Source organism: Simochromis diagramma, unplaced genomic scaffold (genome assembly GCF_900408965.1).
Source record: "Simochromis diagramma unplaced genomic scaffold, fSimDia1.1 OVJJ01000418.1, whole genome shotgun sequence".
In the NCBI taxonomy this organism is placed as follows: domain Eukaryota; kingdom Metazoa; phylum Chordata; class Actinopteri; order Cichliformes; family Cichlidae; genus Simochromis; species Simochromis diagramma.
The window spans coordinates 283,912-297,084 of NW_024387407.1; the positions used below are offsets into that span (position 1 = coordinate 283,912).

Below are 13,173 nucleotides of genomic sequence, written 5' to 3' on the forward strand. Positions count from 1 at the left end.
TTTCTAAATGACTCTTTAAATATATTGAACATCCAGTTATGATTACTGAATACCTTAATAAAGATTTTATCAGTTCATCTTTCACTTCGAACTATGAGTCTGGCTGAAAGGAAGCAGGCTGTGTTGAGGGTTGAAATAAAACCATTAAAGAGGGAAGAGGGACTGGCACTGGTAACTGCTTCTGTTGCAGCAGCCATATTGCCTTCCAGTGCGTGTATATCTGTGGACTCTGCGGTCTATACAGAATTAAAGCTGACATGTGATTTTCATACATGTTGGTTTATTGCAATGTACCAACTGTATTTAAGTTATAGAATATATTTAGTTTACTTTAAAATGTAGAAATGTGTGTAGGTGTGTGTGTAGGACATTTATAGGACATTTTACCTACACCCACACAGTTTACCCTGCAGTAAAATGTGAGCAGCTAAGTTTTGATTCGAAACAGGAAACTGAACAACCACAGAGCTAGAGTTAGTATCTGTTACACAGACAAACTGCAGGCTGAAAAAACACAGTCCACGTCAAAGAAACTGACTCGCTTTACTGTTCTTAAAACACAGAACAACTGAAGGGTAACGACTTATTGATTTAAGAACTATAGCATCGAAACATTTGAAAGAAGACAAATCAGAAGTAAAGATAGTTTGAGCTACGTGTTTTGCTTGCTCTCCAAGGATTCCTGTGTGGACCTCCTCTAGTAATGTAGAGCTATCACTCCTAGTTGCAGAGGAACACTTGTTTTGTCTTGATTTAAACTATTTTCTACTCGGAAGAACAAAACTTCGAAATAAGAAATGAAAAATTATTAAAGTAGCAAAACAGGCTGGAAACCTTATATTTTCTTCTTCTTGAGGCATTGCCTATGTTTTGCTTCTCGTCATGAATCATAAAAATTGCTGCGGACGAAATTTTCGGCAGTAATTTTCACTTCGGTTTTTATATATAAATGTTAAAATATTGTTGTTCATAAACACTGAAATTCAGATTTCACACATTGGATATTGTTTGTAGAAATTTAACCACAGACTGGTTCCGTTTCTGTTTGCTAAAACTGACACAGACTAATAGCTGAAAGTTGGCAACATAAACTGATGCTCTCTGTGTGGGAGTGTGTTTGGGCTGATTTGTTCTGCATTGATCTCTCAGCGCCACAGAAAGTTCTCTAGTATGTGAGGGCTTGGCATACATGATACTGGTTTTACTGATCTCATCTCACTCTCGAAAAGCTCCAGCTCCTTCTTTATGCTGTCACTCTTGTGACAGCCAGTGGACTGGCCTACGTCACACTCTCCTCATTTGCTTATTGAACGTTGACTCTTATGGAGGCCATACTCCGATTCACCTGGGCCTGAAAAGTCTTACAGAGGAAAAAGTAAACAACAGGGTCCAGGCAGACGTTGAAAACTGACACTATGGTGGCCGCCTCCTTCAGGTAGTACAACACCTTAACAGCAGAGCAGTTTCCCGACAGAAAAATATAGGGGAGTCGAAACAGGTGATAGGGGACAAAACACAAACAGAAGATGCTGACAAGTAGCAACATGTTCCTGCGAGACTTCACCAGCTTCTCAGAGCCAGAGGAGGCCAGCTGTGTCTGCTGTGCCTGCAACACCCTGCGGGAGATGCCGTTATAGAAGAAGACCAGGGATATGAAGACTAAGAGGAAGATGATAACAGAGAAGATATGGACGATTTTTTGGACCAGCCTGACCAATGAACTAAACAGGGGACGACAGCGTCTCGGGGTGACGTTCAGGTGTTTCTGGGTGATGAAAAACAGGCTGTTGCTGGTGACTGCTGGAATAATGAGACAAACCCAAGTGACCACAGAGATGATGTGGGCAGTTCGTACTCTCTGTAGAATGTGAGTTTTTGAAGGATGGACTATCTTCAGATACCTGGAGAGAGAATAGAAAGAAAGGTGTAGAAAAATTCACTAATCAGTCACAGTGGTGCCAAATCTTCAGAAGACATTATTGACTTCTAGAGAGATGTCTGGGCTTTGAAATTAACAATGATGACAAGAAATACAGTCTGAAATTAGTAAAGGTTCCTTACCTGTTGGCAGCAATGTACCCCATGAATAGGATGCTGGCGTACATGTTGAGGAACAGGGCATAAGCTCCAACTGTGCAGTACAGCTGCTGAATGATGAGAGAGCTGCTAGCATAGTGGGTGATGCGCAGTGGCAGAGAGAGGCAGAGCAGGAAGTCAGCAGCTGTCAGGTTCTTCAGGTAGACCATCAAGCTGCTTGATGCCTGCTGCCGAACTCGACAACAGTAAAACTTCATGATGAAACCATTAAGGAGTAAACCCACCTGAAATGACACAGAGAAAATGGAAATGGCAGGACTTTGGTAGATGCACAGAGAACCTTATACCAATTTCTAAAAAAAAATTTTATACTGAAAATTTACCACAAACACTAGACTGTAGACCAGCATAAAGAAAGGGTTAACTGATGGGACAACTGGATCACAGGTCTTGTTCATAATAGAAGTCAAATTGTTGGGGCCATCCATGTTTGTGGAGCTGAAAAATAGATAATAAATACATTGCATATAAATGCAAGTTTCATCTTGAAAAAGATTCAGTTCAATCCAATGTATTTTCATAGTACCAAATCACAACAACAACTGCCTCAAGGGAGTTCATATTGTAAGGTAAATAATGCAAAGAAAACAGAGAAAACTCCAACAACCATATGACCCCTGTTAGGAAGCGCTTTGGAGACAGCGACAGGAATAAACGTCTAATAGAACCAGGATCTCTGAGGGGCGACTATCTGCTGTGACCGGTTGCAGGTGTGCAGATGAAGACAGGACAAAGAAATGTGGTTAAAAAGAGCCAGAGATTAACAATAACTAATGATTAAATGCAGAACGGTGTGTGAACACATATTAACTGAAAAAGATGACTAAAGAAGAAACACTAGGTTCACCAAGGGAATCCCCCAGCAGCCTACACTCATTGTAGTGTAACTAAAAGAGGGGTCAGGTTTACCTGAGCCAATGCAAACTATACCACTTTATCAAAACTGCGTTTTTCAGACAACCTGATAATAACCAATTACAGTAGTCCAGCCTAGAAGTAATGCATTTACTAGTTTTTTCGCATCACTCTGAGACAGGATATTTCTAATTTTGGACATACTGCAAAACTTGAAGAAAGCAGCCGTACATATTTCTGTAATATTAGCATTGAAGGACATATCTTGGTCAAAAATGACTCCAAGGTTCCTCACAGTGTTACTGGAGGCCAAGGTAATGCCATCCAGAGTAAGAATCTAGCTTAGATACCATATTTCTAAGATTTTCAGGGCCGAGTACAATAACCTGAGTTTGATCTGAATTAAGAAGCAGAAAGTTAGCGGCCATCCAGGTCTTTATGTCTTTAAGACATTCCTGCAGTTTAACTAATTGGTGTGTGATATCTGGCTTCATGGACAGATAGAGCTGGGTGTCATCTGCATAGCAGTGAAAATGTATGCTATGTCTTCTAATGATGCTGCCTAAGGGAAGCATGTATAATGTAAACAGAATTGGTCCTAGCACTGAATCCTGTGGAACTCCATAATTAACCTCAGTGTGTGAAGAGGACTCTCCATTTACACGCACAAATTGGAGTCTATTAGATAGATATGATACAAACCACTGCAGCGCAGTACCTGTAATACCTACAGCACGTTCTAATCGCTCTAATAGGATATTATGGTCGACAGTATCGAACGCTGCACTGAGGTCTAGCAGGACAAGCACAGAGATGAGTCAGAGGCCAGTCAGAGGCCATAAGAAGATCATTTGTAAGCTTCACTAAAGCTGTTTCTGTGCTGTGATGAGCTCTGAAACCTGACTGAAACTCTTCAAATAAGCCATTCCTCTGCAGATGATCTGTTAGCTGTTTGACAACTACTCTTTCAAGGATGTTTGATATGAAAGGAAGGTTGGAGATTGGCCTATAATTAGCTGTAACAGCTAGGTAAAGTGATTGCGGTTAAACTACTGATGGCCTGTGGAGATTAAATAATTAACAGAGATAGGCTGATCAGATTGAAACATTAATTAATCGTAGTACTTTCTTGAACAGTCTTGTAGGATAGGGTCTAAAAGACACATTGATGGTTTGGGAGACATAAATACTCAGAAGGATCGACCTTGGTAGACTCTTAGTTTGTTATGTCAAATCAAATTTAAACAAATTATAAATATTTTGCATTGAGATCCACTACGTCTGTCATGGCCTGGGTCTAGGGATCCAGGGCTCATGTATTTCTGTTCATTGTTCCATGTGTAGTGTTTTGGTTGTATCCTCTCTCTTCTTCCTCCGTCTCCCTGTGTGTGTTTATGTACGTTTGCGCTCTCAGATGTGTTCCTACACTGGAGGCTTCCACACCTGCCGCTCATCAGCCATCACCAGCTGTAGCTGATGGCCTTGTCAAGAGCGCCCTATTTAAGAGGGTGGCTGAGCTCTAGTCGGCACTAGATCCTTAACGCAAAACTCGTTAGTATAACTGTGGACCAAGAACACTGTCGTGATTATAGCTGATCCTGCTAAGCTGAGTATGTTTGTGTGTTACCAGGAATTGGGGAGCGGAGGGTGTTTTTGGAGATGTTACTTTTTCACCTTTCATGGACATGTCCACTGTGTGGGAATCAATGAGAATCGCCACTGGGGCCACAGTGCTGGGATTTCTATATAGTTGTGTTTTTTCCACTCACTATAAATAAATCCAGTGTTCAGCGTAAGAGTGATGTATTTCTGTATATTGTTCCATGTATAGTGTTTTGGGTCCTCCTCACTGCTACTCCATGGTCTGCACCTGTCCGTGGCAACATCCCTCTTTAAGGCAGATATTTGTATTTTCTGACAATTCAATTCCACTCAAAACATTTGTCTTACGGTGCATTTTGTGTAACACACCTTTACAGTCAATTACTGACATGTACCCAACTTTCTGGGGACAGTAATTGTTTTTCTTCTTATCAAACCTGTAACATGAGATTAATTCACAGTCTGTGTTTGTTTTGCATTGGTGCAGATCTACATGCCTTCCACTGAGTATATTTATTCGAAAATGTAAACAAATGTTGCAACCAGATATTTATGTTAATGGTCAAAAATATAATGGGTATGGAATATGTCATTGGTATCTCCAATTCTGTACTTTTCTTGCCAAGAAGATGAAACTTGTCGATGGCGCCAAATAATAAGTTTTCAGATCATAATTTTAGATTTACTGTGTTCACGTATTTCTTAATACTCCACCTCCATTGTTGTTTGCACAATGTGATCAGAACAGGTGATCAGAGCTTTGAGGTTGAGAAGTCTGGGCTCAGACCACTCTATATGCATTTTGTGGAAGAAACACTGGTGTGCAGCAGAAAAATTACTGAATATATCATTGGCTACGTTCACACTGCAGGTCTTAATGCTCAATTCCGATTTTTTGATCAAATCCGATTTTTTTGTCTGCTCGTTCACACTACAAATAAAATGTGACAGCAAACGCGCTCTAGTGTGAACGCTCAAAGCGGCCCGCATGCGCAAAAGAAGACGTCACACACAACGCGCTCTGTTTAGACTCAGAGCAACAGTATTGTTTGACTGATGGCCCTTAATATAAAGACTTCGGACTTCACGTTTCCCAATTTTTGCTTTAAGTTATTTTGTTATTTACATAATAATGTAAATAACCTAATAATTATCCTTATTGCTGTTTAAGAGAGGAGCGGTGCTTCAAAGGATAGTTGCAAATTTCTCTCAGAATCTGCAGATTATACAGTACAAATAAAATGTTTACGTTGTCTTCCCAACAGTTTCACTGACATCTACACTGGATGGCCAGGAAGCGTTCGCGATGTCTTCTCTGGCGCTGATAATTGGCTTCAGTCTTGTGTCGGTGACGTAAAAGGCGGATTTAATGCGACTTGACCGTTCAAACAGCAGTCGCTTTCTAAAACATCAGGATTCAGTACCACATACGAAAGTGACCCAGATCGGATTTGAAAATATCGGATTTGTGCCGTTCACACTGTCATACCATGATCGGATATGGGTCGCACAGGGTCAAAAAAGTCGGATTTGATGCGCTTTCGCCTGCAGTGTGAATGTAGCCATAGTTCAATGTGAATATAATTACCGTAATTGTCGGGCTATAAGCCGCTACTTTTTGCACAAGCTTTGAACCCTGCGGCTTTTAGTCAGGTGCGGCTTTTCTATGGATTGTCCGTGATTTTTGTCATATCGTAAGACGATTTGTTTTATTTGTTCTGCTGTTGTACGGCACTACGTTGCCTGGCGGAAGGGCATGTGATCAGACACACAGTATTGGGGTTCAAGAGTGGTATGTTGGTCACATGTCCATCCGCCAGACAACATAGTGCCGTACAAGTAGCGCGAAAAACAAACTTCAAAGTAGCACTACGAGTTCAGCGGGAGGCGTGGATGATGTGCGGCGATAAACTTGCGAAAAGCAAGTTATGCTCAACTCCACCGGTGGATTCTGACAGCGTGGAAAAGTGTGAAAACATCCATAATCACCAACGGATTTCGAAGGGCTGGACTGCTGCATGATGAAGAGGAGGACACCACCACGGCCCTTCTGAGGGTGTTCGACTCTGACACTGACAACGAGGATTTCTTTGGTTTTGAAAGTGACAACGAAGGAAAGAAGCTGAGAGTGGATGACGAAGCCATCCTGAGCCTGTTCGTATCCGACACTGGAGAAGAGGACTTTGGTGGTTTTAGTGCGCAGGAAGACGAGAAAGATGGTGAATGACTGACTTTTCTTCTTGTTAAAGCTGTGTCACTGCACCTGAGCCTAAAAGGCAGTCCGAATCTATTTTTCTGGTGTGCTGTAGGTTATTGTTATGTACTACATTTGTTACTCATGAAGAGAGTTACTTATGAAGCACAGTACATGTTTCGTACTTGTAATTACCGGTACTTGTACATATACCTAAAAAGTTATGCAAATATGTACCCATAACTTGTTTTTCAAAATATTAATAAAAGGGGTGTGTCTCCAAACAGTCATCTCTTTCCTGACAATTCACTTTGTGCATATTCTCTTACATATGATAAGTCAACATTGAAACACCTGCAGCTTTTAGTCAGGTGCGGCTAATGTATGTACAAAACAGGATTTTTCCCCTGATTTTAGCTTGTGCGGCTAATATTCAGGTGCGCTTTGTAGTCCGGGAAATACGGTATGTGCTAATCACAGATTTTTCATAATGAACTCCACATATGACTGTAAGATTGTCAGCACACTTGGCAGCAGGATGCCTTGGGCCTGGCAGAAACCAGCTGTAGTGCTGAGGCAGCTGTCTGTCTTTCCCATTACAGGAGTAAAGTTAAGCAGGAATTCAACAGAAGTACAAAAGGATTTAAGGATGAGTGTCAGGTCACAATTTTAAGACCAATATGATGAACTTTATCCAGCACATCATTTGTGGATTCAGCTTTTTAAATCCAATTAAAATCAAACCACTCAAAAAGATCCTCTGGAACAGAGCAGAGTTCTTGAAACAGAGCTTACTGAACAGAGCCATATGTAGAGCAAAACAGAACATCACAGAAGAACAAGACAAAGCAAACCTGGGTGAAAAGCTTTAAGCACGTGTGCGTCAAAAACTAACAAAGACAAAAAAAGATTAAGACGAGGACACACAAACCCAAACCAGATGCATCAAATCAGCCAAACTCTACCAACTGTAAGAGACAAACCTGTCAGCATAACCCATAAAACTGCCATAGTCTAAAATAGTAGGTTAAAGCAACCGCTGCGCATCACCAGTGTACAGTGATGCACCTAAGTATATGGGTCATAAACAATTTAACTATGTGGGTCACTTGCTTAACATTGTAATTCCAGTATATAAACACTCCTGCATAGGTATGTATAAAAATATATATGATTTCAGAGTATGTTTCATAAAAAAAACAGCAAGACTCACATGTGTTTTCGCAGACTTCGGTGAGCAGGAGAGGCTGCTTGAGTTGTTATGCCTTCTCAATTTAACTGTATTGTTAAAGATCAGGAAACACACAGAGACCACACCGCTAACCTGCACTCGTACTTATTTTCTGTTTGACGTCACTGCTAGACTGTCTCAACACATTTCCACCACAGAAAACCCTGATGTCATTTTCAGATGTGGTCAACAGGTTGTTTATATATAATACTTACTTCACCTGTCTGCAGTTTTTTCTTAGATGATCTCACATTATCTTACAAGAACAATCCACGAGCAGAAAATCTATCATCAGCAACAAAGCAAAGCACTTCCACGTCCATGGTTCGAGCTGATCTCAGGTTCTTCATTTGAAAATCTGCCTGTGATCTAAAGTAAAAAAGGAGGGAGGGGGGGAAGGCATCTTTGAGGTCTGAGGCTATTATGGTTTTAAAGATTTTTCCCCTAGTGCCCTTTGAGTTTTAAGTGCATTAGTCAGCCTGTTCATCAAAATCATCTATGCCAGCCACACCATCATCTTTAGGTTGATCCTCATATCGCTTCTGCAACAGCACCACCTGCAGTTTCTCTAGGATAGTGTTTTCCTGGGATGATAGAGGAAGAGAAACTGCAACTTTGCTCCTGGTTCCATCTCTGAATATTCACAGGTTTCACCCACAAACTTCCCCAAACTTTTGTTATCTATAAAGACCACACCAGCTCACTCAGAAAGCCAGCTAAAAATGTCACTTCTGGTCCGATTGGGGAGGGGACCAGAGAAAACTACAGTTCACCTTTGTTTTGGCAAGTGTCATTACTGCCGAAGTGAATTATTATTTTGTGAAGTTTACATTTATTTGCAGTTTCAGGTTTCCATTCAGTGCTGTGTGCGCTGGCCCCTGGTAATTGGCTGCTTGTGTTTCTCACTTCAGGTTTGTCAAAACGGAACTGGCAATAAAAATAGTTTTTTCTTTGGTGTGTGTGTCACAGAGTGCCAGAAAATGATGTGAAATGTGAACATGTTGGTGGCGTACTGGGGGCTTCTATTTAAGACTACAGCTCCTTCTCACTGTCACCCAGTCGGCCTGGTTTTTGCTGGGAAAAGCTACTGGTACAGGTACAGGAGATTACAATATGAAAAGAGTCTTATTCTAAAGGTTTTAAATAAACAGGTACAGAGATAAGCTAGGCAAAACAGCGGGGTGCACTTTAACAGGAAAAGGATGTGATACAATACCACAGAGAGAGCCAACTCTAAGTGAGAGCGCCAAACACTCGATAAACTCATAAAGTAATGAATGTTGGGTTCAAATGCAGGGGATCCTGCAGTTCACGACTGAGAATTAAAATAGTCCAAATTCTTTTGGCTCCAGTAAAATGATCAGTGTGGTTATTCTCCCAGGTGTTATACTAAAGTGTAATGTTCAACATCAATGAAAAACAGGATTTATGGGGTTTTTGTTTTCTAAAAAACGAAAGCACAGAGCAGTGCTGTGAGTTTAGGTGTAAATGAATACACAGTGACTCAAAGTACAAAACAGACCCACACTTTGTCACAGTATGCGATAGTATGCTATGTTCAGCACTGTGGTGAAAAAATCTCACTATAGCTTTGCACATAGAGTAAAAAAAAAAGAGAGGAAATAACTGTTGTGGTTTCACATGCTTGTCATACAACATAGCAACCTGCAAACATACAAAACATAAAACAAAAGAAAAAGACTCAAAGTTTTCTTGATCGAACTAAACTAAACTCTTCATAGTCAAGTTACATTTTCAATCTGACTGACAGAAAGGTTGAGGGTTAGAAAAACCACTACAAACGTGGTTTATAGGTATTGTCTAAACGTTTTATACAAGAATGTCGTGGTAATTTAGGTTTTTAATGATTTCTTTGAACTCTTCCACTTTCAAGGTGAAATGATTGTAAAACATGCATCCTTAAGGAGTTTACAAAATAAGAACTGCGTGTACAAATGTGAATTTCTTTTCTTCTCTGAATTCTCCGTAATTCAAACAGGATCAGAAGCGAATCGTTGCTTTTTGTTAAGTTTACGGACATGACTTATGAATTACATCTATATGAGCCTTTACACCAAGGTCCTGTTTTACCAAAATAGTGCCGTACAGCTTGTCACATTGTTGCTTCGCCAGTCAAAAGGGAAGTGTCAACTCAAGAGTCACATTTGTATACATCTTCACACGTCTTCATTAAATGCATTTCCTATACTTCAGACCAAAAATGTGAAATCAGTCAGTAGGGTAGCAAAACAGTTGAAAATCTTTTTCCTTTATAAGCATCAGCAGTTAAGACATCTTAACACAAATCAATGCTGAAAGGTTGATATCTCAAATGCCTTTTAAGACACACAGAAATTCAGTTTTCACATATTTTTTTGTATGAAACACTGCTGACATTCACGCTGTCCATGTGTTGTGTTGAGTTCAGGCTTGTATTGATTTTTTAGCTTAGCAGAAGCTCCTGTGGTTCACGAGGACTTGGATCTATGACACGCTGTCAGAATCAAAGCAACAGCTTACTGGCTTAACTCACTGCTGTAGCAATGTCCAGCTGCTCCTTCCTGCTCTTTCACTTGTTGAATGTTGCCTCTCCCGGACACCATCCTCACCTGGGACCGAAAAGTCTTACTGAGGAAAAAGTAAACAACAGGGTCCAGACAGATATTGAAAACTGCCACCATCGTGGTCGCCTCCATTATATAGTTCAAGACTGCAACAACAGAGCGATTGCCTGTCAAAAAAGTTGAGGGAAGCCGAACCAGGTGATAGGGGATGAAACAAACACAGAAGATGCTGACCAGCACCAACATGTTCCTGCGAGACTTCACCAGCTTCTCAGAGCCAGAGGAGGCCAGCTGCCTCTGCTGTGCCTGCAACACCCTGCGGGAGGTGCTGTAGTAGAAGAAGACCATGGATATGAAGACCACGAGGAAGATGATGGTGGATAAAGTGTGGATGATTGTGAAGAACAGGCTAATTGATGCACTAATGAATGGATCACAGCAGCTGGGGATAGAGTTCAGAGGCTTCTGGGTGATGAAAAACAAGATGGTGTAAATAACTGCTGGAGCCAGGAGACAAACCCAGGTGATCATGGAGATGATGTGGGCAGCTCGCACTGACTGCAGAATGTGAGTTCCTGAAGGGTGAACAATCTTCAGATACCTGAAGAGAGAAAAGAGGCAGTATGCAATTTCACTGATCAGTCACAGTGGAAGAGAATCTGCAGAAGACATAACTGAGTTACAAAGATGGTTAAAATGCCTGCAATCATCCAGGTAAGTAAATCTCCAAAAGTTGATTCTGTTCATCTGGACGTAGCGTTTTGTGGGAGAAACGTTTGTGACTCATCCAAGCGACTTCTTCAGTCTCCAGAGACAAAACGCTACGTCCAGACGAACAGGATCAACTTTTGGAAAGTTACAAAGAGATGTCTATGCTTGGATCAGGGAAACGGGGATTGTACTTACCTGTTAACAGCGATGTGTCCCATGAACAGGATGCTGGCATACATGTTGAGGAGCAGGGCAGAAGCTCCAAAACTGCAGTAGAGCTGCTGAACAATGGTAGACTTGCTGGCATAGAAAGTGATTCGCAGTGGCAGAGAGAGGCAAAGCAGGAAGTCAGCAGCTGTCAGGTTTTTCATGTAGACCATCAAGCTGCTCAATGTCTGCTGCTGACGACGAAAGTAAAATTTCATGATGAAGCCATTGAGGGGTAAACCCACCTGAAAGGACAGAGATGAAGAAGGCAGGAGTTTAGTGCATGCACAGCGATCTTTAATAACATTTCTGACAGAACATAATCTGAAGATTTGAAACATACCAGAAACACCAGACTGTAGACCAGCATAAAGAAAGACTTGACTGATGTGGCGACAACATCACACGTCTGGCTCAAAGTTGAAGTCATATTTTTTAAGTCACTCATTTTTCCCAAAGCTGAAAAATAAATCTGCCTTCAGAGATCCCTCTTTCATAGTCTCTTAGTGTTAATCAAAGTCAAGTTTTAAATGTTGCCTTTAAGATTCAGTAAAGCTCTCTTTATACATGCTACTTTCTGGAGGAGTTTACTGAAAGTTTAATTCTATTCAGTGTACAGTTGTCCCAGGTTGCTTTCCCCTACAGTCTTGCAGCTTTGAAGACAAAGTTGAAAGCTTAACATGCAAGTACAGAAACCACTGTTAGACGTCATCTCTCATCTTTAGCCTACATATGCAATCCAACACTGACTCTTAACTGACCCATTACTCTGAACATTATAAGCTGTTTTCTATACCAGCATTTAACTGGATATAATCCTTATCAAGAACTTGTGACATGGGATTGGTGCACAATTTATGAAGAAATATCCACGTGCAGAGAAGAAATTCCTGAATATATTACATTATTGAATATACAACGCTACGTACAATGGTGTGTTCGTAATGAATGCTACAAATGAGTGTAAGGTTGATTTTCAGGTCAGTTAGCATTACTTGGGCCTTTGTCAATGACAAATTTGTTATAGTGTTACAGGTTTCCCATTTGGAACACAGTCAGAAGCCAACGTTGGCATTGAGATGGCAGTACAGAAGGATTATACACTGTTTCTCTTCTCATGTGTCAGGAGCTGGTTAAATCATATTTTTAGTTAAGCATGAAATCACTAAAAGTACAAAAAAAACTTGAGGATGAACAACAAGCAAGACTCACCTTTATTTCTGCAGTTTTCAGTGTGCAGGAATAACTGCTTGAGCTGTTAGGGGTTCTTTTATAGTACTGCTTTAGATCAGGAAACAAGCAGTGATCACACTTCTACACTGCCCACTAACTTATTTCCTGTTTGCCTTCACTGCAAAATAGTGCAACATATTTAAAACACAGAAAAAAACACAGTGTCCTGCCCTTTGCAGCCAAGAAGAAGAAAAAAACATGTAGGCCATGCACTGACTACTGTAACCTGAAGAGTAAGTATCCTTTGCCACTCGTTAGATCTGCTCTGGAGCCTCTCCAGTGTTTGACCTCTGAAACATTTTACACTTGGTCCATATCAGGGAGGAGGATGAATGTAAGGCTGTGTTTAACACATGGTTAGGACATTTTGAAGATCTTGTGATGGCTTTTTGGATCACAATTGCACCTGCAGTCTTCCAGCACTTATTTAATGATGTGTTAAGGGGTGGCTGTAGCTCAGGTGGCAGAGCAGGTCAGCC

The 13,173-nt window shown here is 40.9% G+C and overlaps 2 protein-coding genes across 2 annotated transcripts; both read right to left on the reverse strand.

The window, feature by feature from the left end:
* Nucleotides 1–527: 527 nt before the first annotated feature.
* On the reverse strand, nucleotides 528–8,642 carry LOC120720766 (P2Y purinoceptor 14-like). Its single transcript, XM_040010539.1, has 4 exons — nucleotides 7,962–8,642; nucleotides 2,421–2,535; nucleotides 2,062–2,321; nucleotides 528–1,901 (listed from the first exon to the last, which is right to left on the reverse strand). Exons 2-4 carry the CDS (start codon nucleotides 2,523–2,525, stop codon nucleotides 1,304–1,306), a joined length of 963 nt encoding a protein of 320 aa, XP_039866473.1. The 5' UTR covers nucleotides 2,526–2,535; nucleotides 7,962–8,642; the 3' UTR covers nucleotides 528–1,303.
* A 497-nt stretch (nucleotides 8,643–9,139) lies between these two features.
* LOC120720744 (P2Y purinoceptor 14-like) lies at nucleotides 9,140–13,173 on the reverse strand. Its single transcript, XM_040010514.1, has 3 exons — nucleotides 11,805–13,173; nucleotides 11,450–11,706; nucleotides 9,140–11,144 (listed from the first exon to the last, which is right to left on the reverse strand). The coding sequence occupies exons 1-3, from the start codon at nucleotides 11,907–11,909 to the stop codon at nucleotides 10,496–10,498; spliced, it is 1,011 nt and encodes a 336-aa protein (XP_039866448.1). The 5' UTR covers nucleotides 11,910–13,173; the 3' UTR covers nucleotides 9,140–10,495.